This window comes from Hylaeus volcanicus, chromosome 2 (assembly GCF_026283585.1).
Source record: "Hylaeus volcanicus isolate JK05 chromosome 2, UHH_iyHylVolc1.0_haploid, whole genome shotgun sequence".
NCBI lineage: Eukaryota > Metazoa > Arthropoda > Insecta > Hymenoptera > Colletidae > Hylaeus > Hylaeus volcanicus.
This window is the reverse complement of record NC_071977.1, coordinates 18,767,319-18,794,095: the sequence shown is the minus strand read 5'-3', so window position 1 is coordinate 18,794,095 and position 26,777 is coordinate 18,767,319. Positions and strand designations below refer to the sequence as shown.

Sequence of the window (26,777 nt, the reverse complement as noted above, 5' to 3'; positions counted from 1 at the left end):
CGGAACGTGACGGTCCGTGTCGTATGTGTATAGTCTGAATCGACCTTTACAGTTGCCAATTATCACACGAAAATTGATATATAGTTACAATTAACGAATAAACCGCACGAACTTTTTCCGGTACCTAATAGATTGATGGATTTCGTCTCAGCTTTCATGATTTGTAAACAAAATCCCATGGTTCCATATAAAAACACAATTTGTTTGTATCTACGATAGTTTAGGCATTATCGCTTTGTAACAGTTGAGCTGCCCCACCCTGCATAATGAAGACGTTTACGTCACCTTGTGAAAAACCTATAATTATTTGGTAAAACGTCGATGTATTATCGTATGACCTGGAAGTTACAAAAGAGCCATAAAGGGTTAAATAGTTTTTTGTTCTCTAATTAAATACACGCGAATCAGAATAACTTTTATCTTTAAATCATATGATTTTAACATACAAATATGTTGTCTTACTTTATCATGTTAACGTAACAGTTCGAGGTGTTCCGTGACAATAATTTATTTATTTAATTTACTATTTTAAACACGCTGGCTCCTTGCCGTCAGCCAACTGAAATGCTTCAACTATTCAACAATGTTTCAATTACTATGTATTTTGCGTATAACCGTTTTCCTCTGATTATAAAGTGTCTATTAAATGCACGCTAAAGCTTCATGTTCAGCTTTTTGAAGACGGAAACAATGCAGGTTGCGTTATATTTCTAGCACAATGATGTCGCGATGGTATAAAGGAGTTTTGGTTGTTAATAAGTTCACGGAAAGCTCGCACGTGCCAGAACGATGCTCACATACGTGCAGAATCACACGAAGTCTAACACAGGTCCGCAGGTGGCGCTCCAAAAATAAAATTTGAAGCGTTTGGCAATCCGAGGGCCACTGCTGCGCTGTCTTCAGGGTAGGAAAACTATGCGAGACTTTGTGCGTGTCTTCGACACACTTGGACAGCATGCCTATCGTTGCTGGATCGATTTTGAATTCGATAGAGCAACCACATTTAATCGTAACGATGCTCAGTGAATGATACAATTTTAGATAAAATTAGAAATTCGGTTATAAATCCATTTATCATAGATCGAAAGCTTAGTACCACTTTCTAACAATTTCTCAATTTAGATGTTAGTATTATTATAGTGCCAATAATTATGAATTCTTTGGAGATTCAATTTTTTTAAATTCGTTTTTGTTTACCATAACAAAATGGCGACAGTCTGGCATTTGAATTTTATTTAAATTATTTCCATTAACCACCCATTAAATACGAATATTACTAATTTCGAAGTCAGGTAATAAAGATAGTATCTTGAATACAATACGTACTAACATTAGTTTAAATAATATTATTAATGTCTAATTCAGTACTACAGTATGTATGCTTCAATAATCTCCAATAGTTTTACTGTATGATTGTATGATTGTTTGTGGAGATTGAATTAAATCCATATAAAAACTGTTTGAAGAATACTTTTTCGAATCTTACATGTTATAACGTAGAGATAAGTCATTAACCTCGCAAATACTTCGATTATCTAGCTTTAAAATTAGACATGTTCAATTGATTTGACAGTAAATAAATAGAAGATGCAGTTAAATACTTCTACTCTCATCAATTATAATCATTCGTTACAAGCCAATGTAAAACATTAATTTCAATGATCGAAAGTGTTTACTTTGGCACTCGTCAAAGAAGAACATTGTTTATACAAGCTATATTTGCAAATATTCAGGAATTCTGATACAATTGTTATTTAATCGACACGTGATAGGAAAATTGCAATACCCATGCCTAAATATCTGAATGTAACATGTAACATAACTTGCCTAATCATGAAACATACTAAATATGTCATTGGCAATCGCCGAATAGGAATATATTTAATCTTTTATTTTAAGATCGTTAATGAAGAGACCAGGTGTTAAACTTCGTTAACTTCCACGTGCCACTTTAGAAGAAATTCAATTTTTCACGGCCTAACTTATGAAAGTGAGTATGGACCTTGAGATATTATTAGTACAATTGTTTTTTATTAAACTTAATAATCTAATCTTCGCGCAATATTTGAATAATGATGTTCAAATTGTTATTACACGTATGCTGTACTGTACACGTGCTCAAAAATAGACAGATTTGAAATTATTTGAATAGCTTTGACTCGAAGTTATTACTTCTTAGAATTCCAAGAGCACCACACTTCCGATTTGAAAGTTACCAAACATTGTCTGTTAGAATTTTATCAAAACAAATACATATATACTAATATAAAATTATGTATTTTTTAAGAAAGTTTACTATGACATAATTCAATATGAAAATTTGTGTTAAAAAAGAATGACATAAATAAAAAATTTAGTTTAACTCAAATAGAAATTTAAAAAACAAACTATAGACATCAATAGTTCGACCTCACTTGTCCTGTCCACTTCGTTAAACCAGCAAAATATATTCTATTAATTTACAAGTATATTACTTGCAACTTTGAACTTTAATCACAGATTGTGAACATGAATTAGATCATAAGCATCAATGTATATGCCATTATAACTGGCATTTAATAGAATTTAGTCGAAATGTTTTCTAGAACAAAATTCATACTATCATCAAACCATCAAAAAACGAATTAGAAAAAATTTTACCCAGCGATCGTATTAATTTTGTCACGTGTAAATATTCACCACGCCAGACGACCGCCAGGTATGGCAATTCTCTAACATTGTCTTCCACAATGTACCTGTCGCAACACGCAAAAGCAGCCCGTTAATTACCACCGCGTCATTCATTGCCGATCACTCAAACGGCGTGCGGAGCTTGACAGATCTGTCGGCAGCGGCAGCCTAATTTTAGATATCATCCCACTATCGAAGCAAGCCAATCAAGACCAGTTTAAACGCCGAGCATCGTCGTTCCTCGCGCCGAGGCATCGTTACCGGGAACTCCATGTCACCATACCTACCCCACCAGTCACGCCGGACACTCCGATCCCATGGAACAAACATCCCCCCGTTTCGTCCAAGAACAATACCACCATCGTAAACCAACGGCGACACCATCGAGAGCTCGACCCGAATCTCCGAAGACGCGCAACGGTCCCACTCTAAGGAGGGATTTCGAACCTGGCATCGTAAATCGAATCCCGACCAAGATGGCGACGTTCGCAGATGTCGATGACACGTCCTCGATCCTCGATCATCCCCCAGAGAACGTTCTCGGGAGGGGGTGAGGGGGGTGAGGCTCGATTAAAGCGGTTGTCTAAGCTCGAAGAAGTTGTCTAACCTGATCCCTCCCAGCGCGGTCTTCTGGAGGTGCCGCCGACAGCCAGGCTCTTCGAGTAGTGGCTCTTGGTGGTGGTGTTGCCCATGATCCGTTCCTCCTCTTCCTCTTCCACGTCGAGCCTGGCCCGACGATCACACCGTTCCTGGCCAGTTTTCCGATGGTTCCGGAACTTCGAACAGCCGGAAGCCCGTCATCGATCGACAGTTCGATGAAAATAGTCGCGGAAAGGGGGGAAAAACCGTCGAGGCGAAAGGCGCCCGTCTACGAAGACGGCTGAACCGAATCGAAGAGGGAGCGAGAGAGAGAGAATTCGGCTCGATATAGCGCGAGGCTCTGTGCAGCACTGGCGGACCTCTTCGTGGCCGACGACCGTGGCGACGCCAGCCACTTCAGGCTTCCTCGAACGGCTATCTTCGTCCCTCCCTCTATCACTTTGTTTCCCTCCTCGCAGCGCTTCCGCGAGTCACGCGAAATCCATCGAGACCTCCCGCACCCGATGATCGTTCCTTGATGATCTTAACTTTTATTCATTTCGTTTTTCTCCCTTGAAATGGTATTCTGGGCTAGAGCGTCGATTTTCAGATATTCTTTTTGTTTAAATTCATGAGGAATTTTTGTATGGGGCGTTACACAGATATTTATTCATATTTTAAGAAGTGGATCGCTTGGATCCCTCGATCAACTCCGACAGCATCGCTTTCGTCTGCCTGCTGGTGATTGTCTTCAGCCACACGTCCCAACCAATCCGAAGCAAAACGTCTAACTGTGCAATTTCACTTCACGCGAACAAATTCCGTGACCTTGACATAAGTATTTGTACTCTCTATTTCTATTGAAGAAGTTTGACTAAATTAAATAATAGTTTTGATATTGCCAAATGAATTTTTAATTATAAATATGTACATGTATCAAGAAGCTTATACATGTATATATTGGGTTGTCGAGAAAGTTATGACGTATTTTTTCTTGATTTTTCAAATGTTATTTATTTATATAAAGGACAAAGATCAATCAATGATATATAGCCCATTTTGTTCGATAACCTTTCGCCACCGTTCAGTGAGTTTCATAATTCCTCGTTTATAGAAGGACCTGTCTTTATTGGCGAAAAACTGACTAAGGTGCTGATTAACAGCCTCATCGGAATCGAACGTTATATCACGCAAAGAAGCTTGAAGAGCGCAAAACAAATGGAAGTCTGATGGCGCAAGATCTGGCGATTATGGTGGGTGTGGTAACACATCCCATCCAAGCTCCAGTAATTTTTTAATTATTGCTTTGATTTTGTCATCATCAACCGCGATGGGTCTCCCTGACCGAGGAGCATCGCTGAGATTAAAATCACTAGCACGGAATTTCGTGAAGCATCGTTGGCACTGACGTTCTTGTAAAGCATTGTCACCGTAAACTTTACGCAACTTTTCGCAAGCTTGACTTGCGTTCTTCCCTTTATGAAAGTAAAACAATAGAGTATGGCGAAAATGCACAGTTTGATCTTCCATTTTCAATTTATCGTAAAATTTTCTAAACTCAACCAAATCGATCAGTCTTTTGTTTAGTACGAAGCTAGAGGTCTTAGTTGTCAAATGACAGCAATCACGTGGTTGCAACTGACTGTAGTACTGCCAAAAGTAAACTAGTGCCACCTGTTGCAGAAATGCGTCACGACTTTTCCGACAACCCACTATTTATATATACATCAACATATTTATACAAATATACACTTGGAAACATCAAACCTACCATTTCATTTAAACAAATTTCTTTAATAGATATAGAGGGTATGAATACTTATGAGACTGACTGTAGATCTCTTACCCTGTAGTATTCAACAATATAGGTGCCTGTTTTGCACCCTCATATTTCAAGAAGTGGGACCATCAAATAATCGAGACCAATGAAGAAAAACTTGAGAGTACCTGACATTTTAGTTAACAGAAATGCACTTTACTGATTGAAATACGATTATATTTACAAAATTCAGAGTATACGATACGTATAATACCACTAATATCTTCTTTATTGTTTTAATTTTGCAGGGATGAATGCTTCGTCATGATAAGGTTATATCATTAATGCGCTTCTTTTGATGTATCACCCCACTGTTCTAAATATCAAAGTGCACTATTATAAGATGGCGATACCTTGTTGATCATTAATTTTTTATTATCAATTATTCATCATTTGATTCTTACTAAATTAAATAAACATTCAAACTTCAATTTAGTGATACAAATATCTAAATTATAAATTTACATACATAATTTGATTAAAAGATTTTATTTACTAAATTAATGATTATTTACTAAACTAAATCTGTAAATTTTAATTTAATGATAAAACCAGCAATATCCTTTGACTATGAAAAGGAAGAAGAGAACGTCCATGGACTGTTAATGCTTCCTTCCTTTGTTCCAGAGTAAAAGAGTAATTTACAATAATCTATTCCACAACTTTTTTGTTCATTACCCTTAATACTTAGACAATATATCTACCCATTTATCCTTCCTTTAGGCCATTTTTAAGAATATTTCCATTTAATACATCACAGCCTCCTACAACAGTTTTAGCTACACCATGCATCAGTCTCTTTAGCTTTGCCATATTTCCACTTTGCAGATGAATTCCATTTAGGTACAAAATAAATCACCTTGAAATGTCCTCGACGTTTCCACCTGGGACCAGAAAAAAACATCATCGCAATGACATCCATGGAAACAAACACCTTTCGTCTGAATTACTTTCTTCTAAAACGAGTTATCCATGTAACCCGATTTAAATGCCCCGCCCTATATGCAGATGATAAAATAGAATACACGAGGGTTTCTTGGCAATTAAACTCACCATCGCGATCACCAGGCGATCGCGTCGACGTCCACGAACTTGAATTTCCGGTGACGTAAAGAGGTGAACGCGTTCGTGACGTCAGTGTCCGATATTCATGAGCATCCGATCCCTCCCTTCCAGGCTGACGCTTTTCGAATTACCTTTTTTCCATCATTCTCTGTGGGTATTCCCACTGGAACGTATCATAAGCTTGTATTTACAGAGGCACACCTTGGTTTTCACAGTGATTGGTCAACGCCGGTCACCGACCTTGATTCTTGCACGTGCCATCGAGTAACAAAATGCTTTTACATACACCTCAGAGTGGACAGAAGCCTGAAATTCTTGGCAAAAATCCTGAATGTAGAAGTTGCTTTGAAAGAACTCTTCCTCATCCTATATTGAACTATAATATTTGAGAAATAATCAAGCTCTCGTGTAAACATAATTCACTGAGCCGGTTTAAACTTGAACTTTCATTTAGGTGTTTCTCGTATTCTGCTATCGTTATAAGTTTTATATTGTCACCTTAATATCTGATTATATTTTAAATAATGATATGTTGTTCTTATAGTTTTGTTTTGTTTGTCCTTTATAGATATATGTTTATAATTTATGTGAATTTAAAAAAATGTGTAATATAAATCTTAGAGAAAAATAAAGGAGGTATATATTTTTAATAATGAAATGATCTTTACTTATTGAATAATCCCAGTAGATATCGCATTGTAGAACTGCATTGCTTCTTAAATTAAAAATCTAAATACCCCAAACACAATTAGATGTACTATAATATCTATTTTCAATGTATTCTTTTAAGAACACTTTTGATAAAATAATATTTGAAGTGTACCTGTATTAATTTTCTTTTAAGCAATTTTATTCATGGTACAAGCAATAATGCTCCAGTGGAAAACATAAATGAAGACAGGAGTCAGAAAATATAACCGCATTTTATCTCGAATTTTCAAGCCATTATTAATATGTGTACTGTTGTGTTTTAATATTTGATAACATGCAGAATAGTTTCTAGAAATTTGAAAAGATCACTTTTGCTACTCATGCTACTTTTCCTTCAGGACACTCAATTAGCTCGCAACTTTCGTTTATTAAAACTCTGTTCGTCTTTTTTCGTTCGTTCTATTGGTCAGTCATGTTTGCAGAAAAATGCAGGATCAAGGTTTACGTATCCCCAGAACATCGAACGCTTCGATGTCTTCCCACGTACGTGGATATCAATGCACGCGTACGACGAAAGAATTTGAGGTTTTCTGCTGAACGTGGGAACACGCTACCATCGACCTTCGTGGTCGTCTCGTGTGCCTCAGGGTGGGACCACGTGGCATCCCGTGCTGGTAAACGAAGACGGTACAAAAAGGCGGTACTGGTTTCTCGTACTGGTTGGTAAAAAGTGCTCGAGAACATCCTTCGAGAATGACTTTCTTCGTGCAGTCGACTTGTAATATAGTGAAACTTCCGGTACAGGTGCTCCAGACAATGTTACAGAACTATGGATATGAACTTAACTGATCAACAAAAAGTACCAAAAACAAACAGAAAAGTTTTAATAATAATAATCGTGAAATATTTATTTGTGAAACCTAATGAGTTGAAATTCTTAAATTTCTTTAAAGCTAATGTAAGTAATACCCAGTAAAGTAAAATTTATTGAACAATACTACAGTAGGAAATACACAATTGTTTTGATGGGGACAGTCCAGATTTTTGGGATATTCTGAATAGAATGTTCTATAACATGATCTTAACTGAATGGGCTAAAATGAAGTACGTGCTCTTATAGCTAATTGTAGGATACATAATTGTGTATAGTATTGGACATTGGTCTCTAATTGAATTTATTTTTGGGATATTCTGAATGGAATGTTCTATAACAGAACTTTAACTCAATGGGGTAAAATGGGGTACATGTCCTTATAGGTAATTGTAAGATACATGTGTGTGTATACAGAGTGTCTACGTACAAGTCCAGACATACGCAGGGTGTCAATTTTACAACAAATTTCCAACAAAAAATTATTCTTAGACATTTTCTTTGTGTCGTATTGTTCTCGAGTATTTTCACTTTTAATATTTTTTCTGTGTTTTCGACTTGACACTCTCTAAATGGCCATAACTCCACTAAATTACAGTGCAAACTTAAAAATCAGTACACCATTCGAAAGAGCGTTAAATTTTCCATCTCCCTGATGCAAAATCAAAATCTATTACGGAGATTTAACAAGTGAAAAATTAGGTCAAACTTTACATTGTGACAATTTAAAAAAAATTTGACTTTTTCTTTATCTGCTTTTTGGTTTTAAATACATAATTGTTTGGCGTGCACTCCTCGGAAAAAACTTCCTCAAAGTTTCAACTTTTGAATGGTATAGTAAAAAAAAATTCTACGGTGGTATTTTAGGGAGAAAGTGACGTTTGTTTGCAGAAAAGCGGACGTTTTCAGGTGAAAATCGACATTTTTCAACAAAAATCGACTTGTCACTTTAAAATTAGCTTGACATCGGGTTTGATGTATTTTTTGGAGACACTCCCGAGTCTCCAGAATTAGGAAAAAAACTGATTTTTTTACCGTACTGATTTTGTACTGATTTTTAAGTTTGCACTGTAATTTAGTGGAGTTATGGCCGTTTAGGGAGTGTCAAATCGAAAACACAGAACAAATATTAAAGGTGAAAATACTCGAGAACAATACGACACAAAGAAAATGTCTAAGAGTAATTTTTTGTTGGAAATTTGTTGTAAAATTGACACCCTGCGTATGTCCGGACTTATACGTAGACACCCTGTATATTGTATAATATGTTGGTCTCTTATTGAATTTATATCTCAGAAGCAGTGTATCAGAAAATGGGGAAGGTTGGTATGGTGACCTCTATACGTGGGATAGTACTATCACTAGGTATTTAAACAAGTTCTATATGTGTACATGTATGTATGTATTGTCTATTGGTCTCCATTTTGCTTCATGATCCTTTGTCTCGTATTCAATAAATGAGATACTGATGCCAGTTAATTTTTAAAAATATACTCCAAAAATAGACTCTGAAAGCTTGCTCCAATTTGGAAATAGTCCTATTTCCAAGACCAAAATTAATACCCAATATTGCGAATTGAAACACCAATATTTCAACTCGATAAGCATACGAGCTCTCACCACCATGGTCTCCGAAGAGCAGCCGTTCTTACTTGGTAAAAACAAAACGAGTAGATTTTCGCGAGAGTACAAAAGAGGACTCTGGCTACGGGAGAAAGAGGTCGCGAAAGGAGACGGAAGACCACGAGGAAGAGAAAGGAGTAGGGGAAGACGGTTAATCGGTGCCAGAGTACCGTTGTACCTGAATGGAGCAGCGAGATGGCTTTCGGTTTCCCTGCAGCCTCCGTCGCGGTTGCAGCTACGCTCTCCGCTGTTACTTCGACTTCCACGTACGTGCTGGTGAACGTGTTTGCGTGCACGTGAAAGCGCGCGACAGTTTTCTTTTCCACGATTTCAGTCGACGTTGTTACGCCTTTACGGACATTTCCGCGTGCTATTCCGCTTAGGGTCGAGCGGTACCACGTGCACCTGCGGCCACGATACCGACTCCCCCTCGCAACAGCTGTTGACGGCCCTTTCCCGACACGAGGTTTCCCAGTGCTGGCGATTCCACCGCGTTGTTCCGTGAGATGGTCCTCGAGGATGTTCTGAGCTCGTCCCAACCTGGCCAACTCGACCAACTGGATCCCCGTCGTTTCCTCTCGGTGAGTGCGTGTCGCTCAGTTGATTAACCGTTAAACCCTTTGAGCAGTGAGTGCTTCGTCCCGACTGGAGTGAGTCTTTTCACATATGCAAATGCTTTTTGAAATTTTGTTTGGAGTGTAGTTTCTGGTGATGCGTGAAGTATTGTTTTTATTAGTTATGGAATAGAATGGGGTGACGTTTTGAATAGATAAGTTAACCCTCATATGGTGTCATGAGCAAGTGTAGGCTTGATAGATTTAGTTTTTGGTAAAAAGAGAGCAGAAAGATTGATCATTTTTCTAAGACATTGTTTTTTTAACTGGTTCTGTGCAATGTTTTCTATTGAAGCGAAGGGAATAAGCAGACGTCTGTGCCACTAATGTTTTCGGAGTTACAAATGTTCGCTTAATCTAATGGACCCTGATACAGTTGAAAGTTACTTTATTGCATCGTAATAATAATATTGATTGATAGAATATTTTCGTTCAAAAAGTGCATCGTTCTAAGGAGGAGGTGTGATCTATAAATTATGTTTTGGTTTCCAAGCTTTTTGCACGTAGATATGGTGCGGATCAAGTGGTGCAATAGTATGCACTTCATTTTCTGAGAATCTTGAAAGACCTAATAAAGGATTCTGCGTTAGTTTATTGAATATTTATCGTATTTTAATTAAATTTAAAGGTATATTTTTCGCGCGACATGAAAGACATTGTTATAATTATTATCATACTCTTATAGACTCTCATAGGAGTGATCTTTAGATACTGACTTTTGAAAAATTATGCAAGTTGAATAGCAACATAGTCTTATACGAAGCTGGCAGGTTTTGGGCCCAAAAAGACTCAACCTTAGTGGTACCAGTATTTAGTATTGTTTTTATACATGTGAAACATCTCAATTTTGCCAGCTTTTAAATTAATTATTGTGTGTAAAATATAATCTACAAATTTTTACTTCACGCACGATATATAATTTAGTATAGATACTCGAAAAACAAAGATTCTTTATGCTAACTCAGCTTTATATTATTGATCTACATACTTTGTAATAGTTTGCGTAGTTCAGTCAAGTTTCATGAAAGTCGATATTGCTTATTCTAATATAATTTCCTGATACACAATTTCACATTTTTACATAGTTAATAATATTCTTTGGTTACTTCACAATTTAATAAATTTTTGTTTCTTATTGGCGTTACAAGAAGACGCCATCGCGACGCAATCGCACTTCCTTGTGGCGCCAAAAATTTGCATGCTCGTCGTGTCTTGCAACAGACAGAGATGAGCAAAACAAAACAAATTTTCATTCCATTCTAGTTGATTAAATGTTACAATCTGAATAGTACAATAATATTACATCTTATATTCAACGAACAAAAATTTATCTAAGTGGCTATTCAATTAATAAACCTGGCTTTTATTAAATATCCGTATATTTGACGTTATTCGTCACTTATTTTATTAATCGAATGAAATATTGCCCCACTTGTGACTTTAATAATATGTAAACACACTATGTCTTTTGGTGCACAATTCAAACGTAAATATGCATTTGTAGCATAGTAAGGCAGGTGAGGACAGACGTAAATGTACGTTTGTACTGCTGAAAGGGTTAATTGGACAGTATTCGTGACACCGGGCTGGACGTCGTTGCGCGCGAAGAATTTGTTGGTCAAGGTTTCGGTGGGAAGGTGTGACACGACGTCTGGAGCATTCAACTTTCACTGTGCCCTGTGCTCCCTGCGATATGTGCAGCTCGACAAGTTTAATAAGAGTTCATTGTGCATCCTGCTTACCTTAGGAACATTTCTTGAACTTTTAAATATTATAAGAAGCTCTTCAAAAGAAGCTTTAGGATTTTTTTTTTAAATCACAGTGTTCGCTTGCCAGTGTAGACGTGGTGGACACTTAAACATCATTTTCCATGTTTAATTATGGTCATGCTTACATTTATTTAAATTAAATGAATGGGATATATTCCACAGTATATGAATTTTATATTAAATCAAAATCCTGCAGTCTCTTTTGGACATTTCATACTTTCTAAAGTTGATTAAATTGGCCATTTAAGACGATTTGTAAATGTATGAAGAGAGTAAACAAGAAACAATTAACAATAAAGCCAAGGTAATTTTTATTGGTTTTGGGGGAATTCATTTTTGGAGCAATAGTATTTAGAAGGAATGAAATAGGAAGATGTGTGTACAAATGTATCAATCTCCCTGCGGGATGCAATGCAAGAATAAGGAAAATTCTTATCTAACCACATATTATTCCTTATCAGCAAATAAAAGATGTGTTTATTTGTTAGAATGCAAGATAAAAGTTTCGTAACATCCAAGTGAGAATTGAATTGTTCAAATTAATAAGCTCTAGAAATAAATTGCTGTACGTCGGGTTTATTCGTTATCAATTCGAATAAAATTTGACCCGTTTCTGGTGCAGCCTCGCGCGTGTTTCTACTCGAGAATGCGTCGCAGCATGCAAACCACGAGATCGTTTTTACAGTCAACGAACCTGATCGCGCGTAACACAATTCCGTCGATCGTGCTACGATCGTGACACCGATCGTTGGCCAGGTCGGTCCACCGCGCACCGTCTTGCATTACATCAGTTATGCGACGCACGACGGTCAGTTGATCGTAAATTAAGTGACTTCTTGCCCGGTAATATGCGTGCTTAGCCTCAGAATTGTATCTTTTTATATAAAGTATAACTATTTATTTGCAACGTTTATTCGATCGAATAATAAAAATGTAATTTATTCAGCTTAGAATACTTAGTTCTAAAACTGAAAGTCTATTTTATATTTACTTCCGGTATTAATTCAATTGAACAAATAAATTTTTTATTCATGACTCTTGAAATACTTAATTTTATGTTTGAAAGTTTAATTTTTATTTTTCTGTGACGTTTATTTAACTGAAGAACTAAATTGTAATTTAGTCATTGTAAAATACTTAATTCTATAATTGAAAAATTAATTTTTCTTTAACGAGCAACGAAGAAATAGTAGATTATATTTTATTCGTTCTTTGATATTTGTATGTAGAGAAGAATTTTGCCCATCTCTGGATTATTTGAGTCGTGGAGTAACGTTTGAAATTCATTCAGTCATGCCCACGAAGAATCTGGAGGCGGTGGACATTCTGGAAGCCCTCGAATCGAAGCTCGCGTACATTCCAGGGGGGCGTGATCCAGAAGGAAGACCTTTGATAGTCGTCAACGTACCGTCAGAATTACAACCCACTACAAAACCACGATTGGAGTGTCTCTTTGCGTACTTCTTGTCAATTTTTAGGTAATCATAAATCGCGATGTAATGTTAACAAATCGATATATTTAGACGTAATGTATGAAGTGTTCTCTCGACATCTTTCTTGCATTACAAAATAGTTTTAGTAATAGTATTAGTAAAGCAATAGTTACATACCATATAACGTTGACCTACAATGTTAACAAAATTAAGTAGAACAAAGAAAGCAAAGAAAAAAAAGAAGAATTGCTATCTAAAAAGTAATTAAGAGATAAGTGATATATTTAAGCAATCAAGTAAAAGTTAATGATTAATTAAAGAATATATGAATACAATATTTAATTCACAATTGTCCCAAGAATCAGAATCCAAGAGAAATCAATTTTTGAATTTTATAACACTATACGAACAGAACATGAACACCTGTGATTGAGATCACTTTATAAATGACAAATGAGTAAATAGGATATTTCAGTCGAGTTGACTCAGTTTTCTGGTGAACGAAGATTTACTATGTTGCGATTAAATTGCTGTAGCGTGTTTGAAAGTGGGTCACGAGAAATGTCTGTTCATTGACAGCGAGGAAACGAAGAGGAACGGGTTAGTCCTGATCGTGGATGCACGAAAGGGTGCGTGGCGTGTTGCGAGGTCGTGCATAAGACTGTCGATGATGCTACTAGGACCATCAGCTGCTTCTGTGGTCGTGGTGCGTCCTGAAGGTTTCTGGGACAAACGGGTCGACAGTTGCACGAGGTCCCATAAAGAAGGAGAGGTTGGTATCCAAGCATCTACTAGATTTAATTCTTTCATTATTATAGAATTCATCAAGGGTTCTCTAAAGTGCTGTATTTCATTTGACAAGGGACATTAAATGATTAAAATATTACAGGATTTAGTTTTTAATATCTTGGTAGACTGTGAAAAATGTGGTCTTCTGGAAACCTAAAGAAATTGAATAGTAAAGAAGTATTATTCTTATCAAACATATTTTTATGAGGGTCGACTTTTTACATTCTGATATAATGAATGCATGAATATGTCGGCAATCGATATTGAATTGAAACGTCTCGATAGATCGTTGTGAGGAGTCGAGTTAGTTAAATCGAGAAACAAGGGAAGAAGCGAAGTGAACAGAGACGAGAAGAAAACAAGAGGTATAAGAAAACGAAAAATCGAGAAGGGCATTTTGGTATAAGCGAATTATTTGTATTTAATCAATCTTTACGAAATATAATTACGAAATGTAAGCGAATTATCAGTATTCGATTACTCTTTACGGAAAATAGATGAAAGTCATTGGTACCGGTTCCAGAATAACAAAAATAAAAGAGATTGTGTACATATAAGTGCGAAGTTGACAGAAGAAATAATTGATTAATGAGATTTTCACGTATGCAGTAATTATTTTTAATATTTCATAACATACAGATCCCCATTTTGTAATTCTTACCCAAATGAAAATTTTGATTAATCTCCTTTTAATTCTCTGAATACGCTCACCTCATTTTTCCATTTATATGAAACACTATGTATGTATAGACGTGTACGGTTTTGCGATCTCGGATGTATCAAGTTACATCATTTACAATTTCATCGCTCAGACCAGTTACTCCAGTTTCACTACATGTCAGCCAAGTTTCTCCACATGTGCGATTTCGTTGAAAAAATGAAATCTATTGCAACCACGTGTCACAGTTCGTATAGCGTAAGTCGTCTGTGTACGTTTTGGTATTCATTTTCTTGTCCTGTTTGTTATTATTCCAGCCGACGTACATTACTCTGGGAAGGCTTCCGCTTCACGTTGATTTTGCTCAACTGCCGTATGAACTGGGTGGCAATAAACTGTACGATCACACGGAGTGGATTCAGAACCGCGTGGTAATTCTTAATTAATTAGTATAATTGTGTAGGGCTTCATGGATATAACATGGTAATTAAAGCCAATTGTAGAATCTACATATTAATGTATTAATTATTCAATTCAATGCATGTGTAAAGTTACAAGGGTGAAGGTACAGTTCTCCTTAGGTTTTAATTATACAGTAGTCATAAAATTGTAGAAATTGGATATTATATTTTAAAATAAACATAAATGTAATCTAGAAGATAAGTTGGAAAATAAATAACATTAGGTTTAATAATAGCCTTGATAATTTAGAAAATGTTTATTTTTCTTGATTATTAAGGCTTTTCTACTGTTCTATTTGAAGAGAATTGTCAACGAACAGTTTGATATATATTACATTGAAAAATATACATAATACTTAAATAATAAAACTTTACAATTGACTGTATCTAACATAGTGTAACCATGTAGCAATAAAATTTGTGAATCTAAAGGATCATCAACATTATAATAAATTTTCACTGCTGGTCTCTACTAAATGCAACTTGAAAGAAATTCCTTCCTCATTTTACATCAAGAATTAAGTTTTTTTGTACGAGTCATTTCACGTCTAGTTGATCACTATTGATCTTGATACTAGTAATTTTGTTCAAGTAATTAAATGTTGCAATCTATTTGAAAATAAGAGAGATTTAAGTCATTATTTTGCTATTTTCAAGATTTTTAAGAAAATATACACCTTCAAATTCTATACAAAACAATTTTTATCTTCTCTAGTGCTATACAAACGAACATAAATCTGTTCTTCTTTTAATCATCAAGGATCGTGGAACTGTTGAACTTTTAGTTTTATTGCCAAGGTTAGTCCATTTGAAGAGTCTACATTTATTTTATAACTTCGAAAATAGCAAACCCTCTCTATTTTCATGGGGCTATAAGATATAACACTTAAATTTCAACAAAATCCCTAACACTAAGTGGAAATTTAATTGATTTAGTACGGAATGATACCTTATATTTTCAATAATACATTCCTTTCATCAATTACATAGAAAGTAGAAGACTATAACAAGGATGCATCGGATCTTATAGCAAGGATGACAGACGTGCACCGAAGACTAACCTGTCTGGACGCGTTTCGGATGTCTGAATCGGACGAGGATTTGGAGTCCTACTGGGAGATGAGCACGAAATTGACGTCTGTTGCTCGACACATTCTTCAGTCAGGTGAGCAAGATCCCTCATAGTCTAATTAATTAAATCTAAGTCCATTCTAATTGTTACTTACATTTTTATATTAATTAGATACTTAACGCCGCATCAACTACAGTGTGAGCTTATTAGTAACTCAAGAGTAGGTTTACAATTCATTGCATAGTTAGGTTTGCACTTGTTTCTTTTTGTCATGTGTATATTTATTCTTTAACACATTCGCGACCGGCACATATTTCACGTTCCTAATATTACGTTCGAATACTGACGAAAATAATAATATTTTGAAGCTGAACATCGCAAAGTATCGTTAGGGCAAAGATAAAAATTACAAGCTACGTTTTGAAATATCAATGTTGTTGATATGTAGTCTATAAAATAAACAGATTTTCATAATTTTTTCATAACCAGCAATAAAATTTGAAGTGACGTGAATTCACGTCAACAGTCGGGAATGCGTTAATTCGCTAGCACGATTGTAGACATTCAGTTCGTATATTATTTGTTGAATTACGACGAAACCATTACAAATACAGAAAAATGCACTCTCTCCTAATTTGTGGAAAATGGAATGAACCTCATTTTATGTAAGCACCATAACTTCGATACTATCAATCTTTATCGAAATAAAAAGCAGAAATGGCGTCGCCCTCTTTTGTTTACATCGTAGACTCCCAACGTAAAAGATCAAAATTCAAGACATTTTATATACAGTATACAAGTCAGTTTATCTTGCTATATTTTCGTACTTAACTACAGTATTACACGCAGTTTCTCGTAGACTTCGGTTCTGTAGTATCGTCGCCATCTCGAGCGCACAAGAAGTCGTAGCTCAATGGTTATTTCCCGCTCTACCGCGGCACGAGCAATCAAGCTAGTCGCACCGGGAAGATAGACACTTGCAGCTAGATTGTCCGCAAAAATTGAAAAACCGGCTTAACCGGATGTCGAGCATGAGCGTTCCTTGGGAAGCGAGCGCGATCGCGTGTTCGCGGTAACGCGAGGGTGTAAAAACGACGAGCATGGACAATGGGACGTGCATGTCATTTATTATTTCGTCTTCTCACGCGAGACGTCTCGACAGGAGTCTCCTTAGACCTTTCATTTCAAATGTTAGAGTCTGAAGAGATTACCGTTAAAACGTTCCGCTTCGGAATGCGAAAAGACGGATGGAAAACGGTTAACGAATACGTTTTCCAGTTTTGCGGTGAAACGTACGGGAAAACCAATTATAACATAACCAATCAGATACGTCGAAATGGGGTTTAATTTAATTTTATCGCTCTCTATATTGTTTGCATTAATTGTAATGTTTATAGAAAATAGATTCATTATATATAATTATTGTAGGAGTGCGATATATAATGAGGGTAAGTGTGTGAGTGTATTCGTGTATGCAATGGTTGCGTGGGAACGCGGTGTGATTTGTTATTTATAATAATCCGGAGTTCAGTTTGGTCGAGACAGTGTTAGAAGTCAGGCAATAAATAATTCGTTGTCAAACTGTAATACGTTTTAAAGTCATTAGATTCCTACATTATTAAATGATAATATTGTCTTCATTTTTACAATATTCTTATTGCATTGGTAATGAATATTGTTTAATCAGGAGAAAGTTTCTGATTATTCTTTTGTACTCGAGGGTCAACTTACAAGTGACAGTCTTTGTTTATCGTAGATTTCGTTGAACCTCGAATTTTTGTAGCGATATTGGTTCATAAATAGGTTTCTAAGCTGTAAACTGGTACACTTTGAAGTAATAATAAGATATTTTATTTCCACGACTCTCCAATCATGGTAGAAGAAGGTTTAGTCGTCTAAATTATTAGCTCTCTGTAATGAAACTGTGATTGAGTGCGAAGGGTTAACGCTTTGACTGCAGGAAACTTGTTGCTGGAAATTCGAAGTGGCGCGTAAAAAATATCACCTGTCTTTTCAGGTAGAAATTTAGTGACTTCGATGAGCAGGGATTCCGCGAAGGACGGTTTGGATACTACAAAAGGAATTCACGAACTCATGGACTCTATCGAATTGAAGAAGGTACATTCTGCGCTCAGCGCAAAGAAAACGAAGAAACGCTACTTTCACCTATACAAATTTAGTGTAAAATTTGGTGTTTAGATGGACATTGAAAATTCGTGGTCAGAAATGGAGAGGAACCTGGACACTGCCAGAGTAATCGGTGATCTCGAGAAGGGTGTGTCTCGTGTCACCGACTGGATCCTTGGACCAGCTGACGCAATGCTGAATTCCTGTTGCCAGGTTGGGTTCGATGTTTCCTCCTCGGAAGAGCTACGAAGGCGACACGAGGAATTGGAATTAGAGTGCAGGGTAATGAATAATTAATAAAATTATTGGACACTGAGTAAAATTAATTACCGTGTTATCCAAGGGATCAATACTTATAATACTTTTAAAGCATATCGTAACGATCATAGAAAATTATATCTCTTCTATAATACACATATCATTCAAATTCTTGAACTCTGTTTCAACAACTGTGTACTTCAAGATGGTTGAACAAATTCGAGGATATTCGAAAAAAAATATTCGATATTTTTCGAGGATATTCGAAAAAAAATAAAATGTGTTGAACTTTACGCTATAAAGTAAAGTTCAAATACATCAAGTTTCGTTTAATCACTGTTCATATCAAGGTACTACACAAGAATATATTTTTACCTTTTGTTAGTAAGTTTTGTTTGTAAGTAATTATTCAAGGAAAGCAGTATTTATTATCTTAAGAAATTGAAATGGTTTTTAAAACACTTGAAAAGTCTTGTAAGCCTACATTCTGTGAAATGCAGTCTGCAGTACAATGACATTCATTTAATTATGGTTTGTAACATGGTGGCACTTAAAAATATACACACTTTGTAACAGGAATGTTCAAGAAATGTAAATAATTGTGTGATTGGTGGCTTAACAGCCAGAGAAAGTAGTAAAGAAAATCAATTGATGCTGTGGGAAAAAAGAAGAAAATATTCTTCTATTACATTCGTTAAAGTCTGTCTTTGTTTCAGGAGACGTATGGTCGATACGCGGAATTGCTCCACAAGATCGACAGTTTGCCAAGCACACGATTGTCAGAAGATCTGAAATCCCAGAGAGACTTCATGGATTTCGTGTGCAGGAGTTTCGCGTCTAGACTCGAGAGGCGACGGAATGTCCTGATCACCTCGCAAAGGTTCTTCAGACTGGTTTCCGAGGTATGTAGTTAACCCTTTCAGACTTGGCGCCCGCAATTGACGACACAAAATACTCATACATTACCGGCACTATCGTTTAGGACAAATGTCCTTATTTGTGCACGTGAAGAAAGACTAGTTTTCCTCAAAAACTACACTATTAGAATTTTTAAACAAATTTTTCCATACTAATTTTATTCAAAGTTAGACCTAAAAATTAAATTACGAGAAAAAAAATAAATCAGATCTAAAAGGGTTAAGATTGTAGGTAGCTAAATTCTATAGCTAATAAGTTTAATAAAATTTTTCAAGTGGGCTGAATGTGGACGAATGAGGCTTGAATATGTCTTCATGATTAAACTATAGTGTAACTAGCATATGCTTGACTCTTTAAAAGAAATACGATTGCGGAAAGTAGTGTCTTGAATATGGAAAAATGAGTGGTGGGAATGACCAGATGATTAGTGAAAGTCATTTGAAACTCTTTACAAGAAATGAGGCTATGGAAAGTATAGTTCAATTAGTTTAATGAAATCCCCAAAGTAGATGAATAAATAGTAGGGATAGGACACAGGGATTAGACTATCGTTTAGGCTACTGTTAAATGAAAAATGACCTACCTTCATATTTTCTGTTTCAGTACTTCGACAAAACGAGCGACGTGTTCGATAAACTGGTGATGGGCAATAGAACTCATGATTTTTCTCAGGCTGCTGGATACCTTCTGAAGCTAGAACAAAGTCAGGCTATTCTTGGTAAACAATCATTCATTAATTTAATTTTCTTCATAACTGTACATTAATTCTTCCCATGGAAATTTACAGTGCCAGAAAAAGATTGACTTTATTTCATTTACCTAATTGAATTTTTTTATTTAAAATTTAATTACTACTTCATTTCTTTCCATAGTTTAAACACTACTTTGAAGAAGATTTTCATTCTCAGAAATTAAACTGATAGCTCTTAAAATTCCTTAAAAATGATCCTACAGTGAGAAGTGTTATAGCGAAAACTGTAAAAGTTGTCCGAAATCATTTTTAAGTATAATCTTCAGGTGTGTCTTGAGGAAGAATCTATCCTTTCGCTGTTTACTTTTATAAAGTTTTGTCGTAATGGTAATGTTATCAGTCATTAGTTCATGCGATAGAAAACCTCACGATATGGTATCTTTGCACCGAGACTCGAAAAATATCAAATCATCATTTTTACTATCTAAGAAAACAACTAATTCATATTGGCATTGGTACAGTTCCTAAGGTTCAAATTTTACCTCGCTTCATGGTCCCCCAAAAGAATTCTAGGTATCTCAGGAAGATAGCACACGATTGATAGCAACGCATAACTTTCCAGAAACGTTGGAGTGTGAATTAGTGAAGGAAGGTGAAAAATTGTCGGACATACTGTCGATGCCTGTGAAGGATGCCCTCGGTCGTGACGTGCAAGTCGACTATGGCGAAGACATAGTGAACGTCAGAGATATTTTGGATGCAACGAACGCTAGAAAGAATATCTTCAACGACAGCGTCGAATTGCAGAAGCTGTCTCTGAAACAAATCGCTTTGATATATACCTACGAAAGCGACGCTGAACAGGTGACAGAAAATTACAATATGCTATCAATGAAATATGATGAAATATAATGAAATATGCGCAAAGGTACGAGCTTACCAAAATAAATTTCGCAGGCTGTCAAGTGGTTAAACGATTTGTACGATGTTCTTTTGAAGAACCACATGGAAATTGGTTGCAACGCGCTTGAAATTCAGTTGCAGAAAGAGGAACATCAATCGTTTCAAGAAACTGCCAAGGTACTGTATCAAGCTGCCTGAATATAAATATAGTTTACAATTATTTCATTGCAATTTGATGCAATAACAGTTCAGCTTTGTATCTATTGGTTATCGGAATTTATTTATAAACAGTAATAGGTGAAGCAGTTTGAAAAGTACAACGTGGTTGTACAGTGTTTAGTTGGGCTTTGTTGAAGAATGATATCAATGAAACGGTAGAATCTAGTTGCAATGCAGATAAAACATTAGAATTATCTTTGAAACCTTTTATCCTTATTAAAAAGATAGGGTACACGAAGAAAACGTATTTATACCAGTTGGGTTTTGTTAAATAATGATTTCAATAAAACTGTAGAGTCTAGCTCCTATGCTGACAAAACGTTAGAATTAACTTTAAAACTTTGTATACTTAGAGAGATAGAGTATAGCAATAATATTGAATTAATACGACTTAGGAGAGTGAAACTATTAACTACAAAAGTCCAAGATGCGAGAGTCTCAAGGATATCATGTTACGGTTCGAATTTCCAGGGGACTTACGATTATGGCTGCCAATTAGTGAACGGTGCTCGTGTGCTAAGATTATCCTGCAGGCTACCCCTAGAAAATAACGCGACTCTCTTCTCGAGGCTGCGTCAGGCCTGGAAGCAGCTTCGATCCGTTGGTCAAGAACAATTGACTAGGTTGAGAGTGTGCGCAATTTTCCACAGGAGCGTCGAAGATGTACGCACGGTGACCATCGTTTGTATAACTTAAACATCAACAATGGAAAAGTAGTCGACCGTCAAATACAATTGTGGCTGACTATTCTTCCAAATACCCGTCAATTGTTTATTTTCAATGAATATTCCATCAACTATCAAATGTACTCATTGTATTGCAGTTGATGCATTGATTTTCATGGAAATCAATATTGTATAGGGTTGCCAGACTTTTTAACATTGGAATAAGCTCTAAAAAAATATACATACAAGCATTTTAATAGAACTAATTGAATTATTAACTGTTATAACTTATAACTTGTAAGAATCCCTCTGTGTGTGTGTGTGGGGGGGGGGGGGGTGCGCAGTGAAACTATTAATGTTACACTTAGAATACTTTTATAGTAATTGACATTATCTTTTTTCTTCTAAAATACCATCACTGATATCAAAGATTTCTTTTCATTTCATTTTTTTTGTGTTTCTGAGTAGCAATTTTAATAGTAACCCTTATCTTTTCACCTTTTTCAGGATATTAATTTCAAGTCTCTTAATGTGACTGTGTGCTTCTCTCACCTTAATGTAGAAGTAACACTCATTTTTAATATTATAAAGTCGCATTATTTTTATAGCAATATCATATAATATAAGTTATTGACAATAATGCAGAGATGTATCATAGAAAAATCATACTTTCTTCATTTTTTACTCTTAGCCATTTTGACACGCCCATATTACAATGTTTGCCTGGTGCTGTTCCTTATGCTAATTTCGAGTGTACTCTTTAAAGCACTGCAGCAAGTTATGCGATCTGATCGAGTCAGTGGGCTGCCTGCGTCGATCGTCGAAAGCGGAGGATCTGGCGGCAGAGTCGCGAGCCAGGGCGGAGATAAGGGACATCCTGGGCAATCGGGAGAAGCTTCTTCTGGAAGTGGGACGAATGGTGCGGCTTGGTCGCCTGTTGAGGACCAGACTGAAAGAGCCCCTGTGCCATCAACGGCAAGTACGACGGCGATCGAAGGCGTTTTAGAATAAATTCTTGATATTTTTTCGTTGACCCTTCCGGTGTGAAACATGGATACATATTTTTTTACATACATCTCATTTTATTTGCTTTTTCGCGTAACTCGAATGTGAAAACTTCTAGAAAACATGCATCTTTAGAGAAATTCGCATTGGTCTTTTTTTCTAATCTTGTCTATGTTAAATATAATTAGAACATTTCTGCAAATTATTTATCAGTATCTAAACGACAAAATTAACGTTTAGTTGATCTGAGACTATGGCAGATTTTTGAGACTGAAGAAAAACCTTAAAGCCTTAAGGTAATTGGGTTGCAATGGAATGTAAAGTAAATTTAATTAGAAATTAATTTAAAAATTAATAAAGGAACACCACATTTGCAACTCAAAGGGCAGACACACTCTTCCGAGCTGAACCCTCTCGCGGTCGCTGGGATACATGTATTCTAATTAATTATTTCAGTAAGTCTGAATTTTACATTTCACGCAAAACAAAAGAGAAAGGTTCACCAAAATCATTTGTAAGGAGTGTGATATCGCAATTTGTGAGGATTGTTTCGCTGAGTATTGCATGTAATATTCGCATTTCTTTTATATGTTTTTATATTTCATTATATTATTACGCAAGTATTCTTACGTAAACGAGTGAGTTGCTTTTGTTCTCGACGAAGAATTAATATTTTTACATTTTTATTAGGTATCGGAAAATGTTCGTGCGGATTTTCAAAGAAAAATACAAATACTCAAATCTGTTTTAAATCATAGGTTTATTCAACAAAATAATCACCATTTATCGTCAATTTTTTCACTGACTTCGTCAATTTCTTTGCAATAAGTATCTGCAGTAATAGTCTGCCACGTGGAAGAAAATCAACGTAAACGATAACCTCGTGTAGTCCACCAAACAGTGATTAGCACCTTCTTCGAATGGAGACTCGGTTTTGGTATGGTTCCTGTTGCACATGACCCCTTCTGAACTCAGTGATGTGATCATCGTACATTATCATATTCCACCCACTTTTCATCACAAGTTAAAATTCGATCGATAAATGGATATTGCAAATGCTCAGCCGGGAGTATTTGTTCTCTTCCGTTAAACGGTGCGGTATCCATTTGCCCAATCTTTTGTGAAAATTAAGTAAATGAATTCGCTTTTTTTGCAGTAGATTCTTCACATTCGAATACTTGAGCAAGCTCAGAACAACTTTATCTTGGATTTGAACTTACGTACTCGATGAATTTTTCGTCTTTGATGACAGATGGACGCCCTGAACGCGGTTCGTCATCTACCGATTCATTTCCTTCTTTGAACCTTTTAAACCATTTCTGTGCGGTTCTTTCACTAACAGCACCTTCCCCACAAACGCTACAAATGCGTCTTGCTAAATTTGCTGCTTTACTGCCAAGTTTAAATTCGTAAAGAATAAAAGCACGAATTTGTACTCTTTCGCTGTCCATGTTTACTGTTCCTATAGTTACACAACAATGAAACAATTGAACTCCACAGAGCTTACATACCAATTACTAGTAGTTTAAGAGCTGGCTACGAAAATCACGAATGATAAGGTGCAGTGAAAATTTGTATCTAAAAACACTCCTTAGCAGATGACAAAACCCATAGCGCTGCAGTCAGAAGGAGCTCCCGGGGCTGGAAGCGTGGGCGGGCGGTCAAACATGTTAATTTTTAATCAAAATGAAATCTTTGAGTACAGTCCTGAAATTTTGTGTAGTTATAGTTTTTAACTGTAGAAATCGCGTAAAGCTACTGCCAGAAGTCTAGGTCGGGGCTAAAACGTTGCCAGATGTCGATAAAGTTGTAAAAAAATTATTTAAATTTTAATGACAAGGTGCAGTTCTGGCGAATTCGTTTTTATATTATTTATCGGTTAAAAAACCGGTATAACAATTGCCAGAAGACAGAATGGTGGCTAAGTACATGAAAAATGATCCGTGTATAGGGGTGTGCGGGATCCCGGTCGGGACGGGAATTCCTCCCGGGATCGGGATGGAATCCCGAAAATTTCAGAATCCCGAATACATCCGGGATTCCCATGAATTTCCGGGATCCCAAAACCATTCGAAATTCCCGAGAATTTCGAGATCCCGTAAATGTTCGGGATTCCCGGAATTTCGAAATCCCGTACATTCGGATTGCTGAAATTTACAAGAATAACAACACTTTCGGAAATCGCAGATATTATTCTATATCCCGTACATTGTCGGGAATCTCGAACATTTTCGAGATCCGGTATATTCTCGGGAATCCCGGATTTTTGCGGGATCTCGTGTATTCTCGGGAATCTCGAATCAACTCGGGATCTCGCATAAACTCGAGAATCCCGAATATTCTCAGGAATCCCGGACATTTTATGGGAATCCCGCACACCCCTACCAATGACAAAGATCAAGCTTTAAAATGAAACCAAACTCATGTTTTACAGTTGCCAATTACCACACGAAAATCGATATATAGTTACATTTAACGAATAAACCGCACGAACTTTTTCCGGTACGTAATAGTAAGAGTCTTCTGAAAGGCGTTATCAAAGTGATTTTCCTAGCTCATGATATCCCCTCAGAAGGGACATCCTGCCAACAACCACTCGTCGATCTAGTTATTTACCAGAAAGACCACGCCAAGCGTCGATAAATCACACCGTCGACTTTTACCGTGCGGCCAAACGTTTGGCATTGTTCCCTCCTCGAGTTTCCGCGCTTTCTCGATCGTCCTCTTCGTCCTTAGATTTTTCACGTCGGAAATACGCGCAACCAGTTACGATCGAGTCTCGAGCGATAAATCGCAGCGTAATTCGGTCATCGTCCGCGCCCCGAGCAAATCGAAGAGGACAGGAGTTATAAACCCGAGCGAGACTCGAATGGAGCTGGTAATAAGAGGCGAGGGGGGCAAGGTACGTCGACGAGGCACCTCCGTTTTTAACGGAGGCGGTGTTGTCAGTCCATGGCTGCACGTCGACGAGATACCTACACCTTGATATCGGTGCAATGTAAGTCGAACGTTTCGAAACACGATAAGTGGTCTCTGCTCTCGTTCGATCGCTCTTCCCAGAAACGCGCGCGCTTGGAGCCAAATACCGATTATTCGCAAACGGGGTTTAAGTACGCGTTCACGGGACGTCAATGTTCAGGCATGGTAAAGTTGAATGTGGAAGATTCACTCTGATTTAGAAAAAGTCGGAGTCGCTGATGTTAGCGTGCCATAGGCAATGTCACAGGATACACGTTATATATATATCCTTTTCTAAGTAAACGTGGGGATTTGAAAAATCTTGTGCTTCGAAGTTCAGGGAACGTATGGTAGGAGGGTCATTTCAGTTGGGGGTTTACGTTTGTTGATAATAATTCGCGATACCGATACTTCGGGCCGGTCGAGATGGTGTGACCTTCTAGGCGAGGTGCTAGGTCATAGTGCATCTCTTTGAAGAAGTATTGTTCCAAGTACGAGGGACAGCTTATAACTCAATTCGTTTATACAGTTTCCGTACACCGTATTCCATACACTTTGGTTATTAGAAATATCCACAAAAAAGTAATACTGAAATTAATTTAACATGATGCGGATGCTATGGATTAATGTGTGTTATTTTACTTAGTCCTGTAACAGTTGTGAAAATCAATAGTACTATTCCGTACATTTTAATAACTAGAAATATTTTACGAAACGTGGTGACAGAATAAATTTAACATAGGTCGATACGTGTTGTTCTAATTTAGTCATGGAACATTAGTGCTTGGAATTTGTAACATCTATTGCGACAAAAGTAACGTGGACAAATCTCCGTACTAATTTTATTTCAAAATTCTTTTCAACGCGTTAATTACCGGCTTACTTAGAAAGTCTTCAATTTAGAAGATTTTCTACATAAGCGTATATTAATCGAGGATGACATTAACTTGGACAAGAGA

At 36.5% G+C, this 26,777-nt stretch overlaps 4 protein-coding genes and 1 long non-coding RNA gene across 20 annotated transcripts in view; 1 reads left to right on the top strand and 4 right to left on the bottom strand.

The window, feature by feature from the left end:
- Positions 1-2,008, bottom strand: part of LOC128884955 (histone-lysine N-methyltransferase SETMAR-like) — a 2,958-nt gene extending 950 nt beyond the window's left edge. Inside the window, exon 1 of one of the 2 annotated variants that reach the window (XM_054138679.1) lies at positions 125-2,008. In XM_054138679.1, coding sequence (XP_053994654.1) covers positions 125-179 — 55 coding nt within the window. In that variant the 5' untranslated portion in view covers positions 180-2,008. Of the gene's footprint in view, positions 1-88 lie in introns of both variants that reach the window. The other variant, XM_054138678.1, reaches the window with a different exon arrangement.
- The window catches only part of LOC128884951 (titin homolog), a 17,836-nt gene extending 14,184 nt beyond the window's left edge, over positions 1-3,652 (bottom strand). For 2 of the 3 annotated variants that reach the window (XM_054138671.1, XM_054138673.1), the window contains exon 1: positions 2,958-3,121. In XM_054138671.1, the coding sequence (XP_053994646.1) occupies positions 2,958-3,054 (97 nt within the window). In that variant the 5' untranslated portion in view covers positions 3,055-3,121. Of the gene's footprint in view, positions 1-2,957; positions 3,122-3,277 lie in introns of those variants that run through there. The other variant, XM_054138672.1, reaches the window with a different exon arrangement.
- Positions 3,653-5,790: 2,138 nt separating this feature from the next.
- Positions 5,791-6,582, bottom strand: LOC128872403 (uncharacterized). Its single transcript, XR_008456183.1, has 3 exons — positions 6,374-6,582; positions 6,122-6,296; positions 5,791-5,952 (listed from the first exon to the last, which is right to left on the bottom strand). It is a non-coding gene; the product is annotated as an uncharacterized LOC128872403 (long non-coding RNA).
- A 3,140-nt stretch (positions 6,583-9,722) lies between these two features.
- Positions 9,723-26,777, top strand: part of LOC128873014 (titin) — a 110,004-nt gene continuing 92,949 nt past the window's right edge. For 8 of the 12 annotated variants that reach the window (XR_008456293.1, XR_008456294.1, XR_008456292.1 and 5 more), the window contains exons 1-13: positions 9,723-9,859; positions 12,953-13,139; positions 13,674-13,866; positions 14,859-14,972; positions 15,993-16,167; positions 18,092-18,192; positions 18,274-18,483; positions 19,176-19,361; positions 19,981-20,095; positions 20,691-20,932; positions 21,026-21,148; positions 21,662-21,862; positions 22,622-22,830. Coding sequence is in view for 8 of the 12 variants with exons in the window: in XM_054116289.1 (XP_053972264.1) it covers positions 12,955-13,139; positions 13,674-13,866; positions 14,859-14,972; positions 15,993-16,167; positions 18,092-18,192; positions 18,274-18,483; positions 19,176-19,361; positions 19,981-20,095; positions 20,691-20,932; positions 21,026-21,148; positions 21,662-21,862; positions 22,622-22,830 (2,054 nt within the window). In the remaining 4 variants the exon portion in view is untranslated. Of the gene's footprint in view, positions 9,860-12,925; positions 13,140-13,673; positions 13,867-14,858; positions 14,973-15,992; positions 16,168-18,091; positions 18,193-18,273; positions 18,484-19,175; positions 19,362-19,980; positions 20,096-20,690; positions 20,933-21,025; positions 21,149-21,661; positions 21,863-22,621; positions 22,831-25,746; positions 25,859-26,777 lie in introns of those variants that run through there. The other 4 variants (XM_054116295.1, XM_054116287.1, XM_054116286.1 and 1 more) reach the window with 3 other exon arrangements.
- LOC128873017 (histone-lysine N-methyltransferase SETMAR-like) lies at positions 23,604-25,594 on the bottom strand. 2 transcript variants are annotated; one of them, XR_008456295.1, is made up of 3 exons: positions 25,477-25,594; positions 24,085-24,322; positions 23,604-23,975 (listed from the first exon to the last, which is right to left on the bottom strand). XR_008456295.1 is itself a non-coding variant. In XM_054116297.1 (2 exons), exons 1-2 carry the CDS (start codon positions 24,309-24,311, stop codon positions 23,844-23,846), a joined length of 363 nt encoding a protein of 120 aa, XP_053972272.1. In that variant the 5' UTR covers positions 24,312-24,368; the 3' UTR covers positions 23,604-23,843. The 2 variants fall into 2 exon arrangements, 1 of the variants encoding a protein (XP_053972272.1); XM_054116297.1 differs by lacking the exon at positions 25,477-25,594 and having other exon boundaries at positions 24,081-24,368.

Bases quoted from the DNA above. Each gene is read 5' to 3' on its own strand.
- LOC128873017 (XM_054116297.1), bottom strand. From the start codon at position 24,311: ATGGACAGCGAAAGAGTACAAATTCGTGCTTTTATTCTTTACGAATTT. The intron at 23,976-24,080 runs GTAAGTTCAAAT...TTTTCACAAAAG, and splicing joins ACGAAAAATTCATCGAGTAC to ATTGGGCAAATGGATACCGC.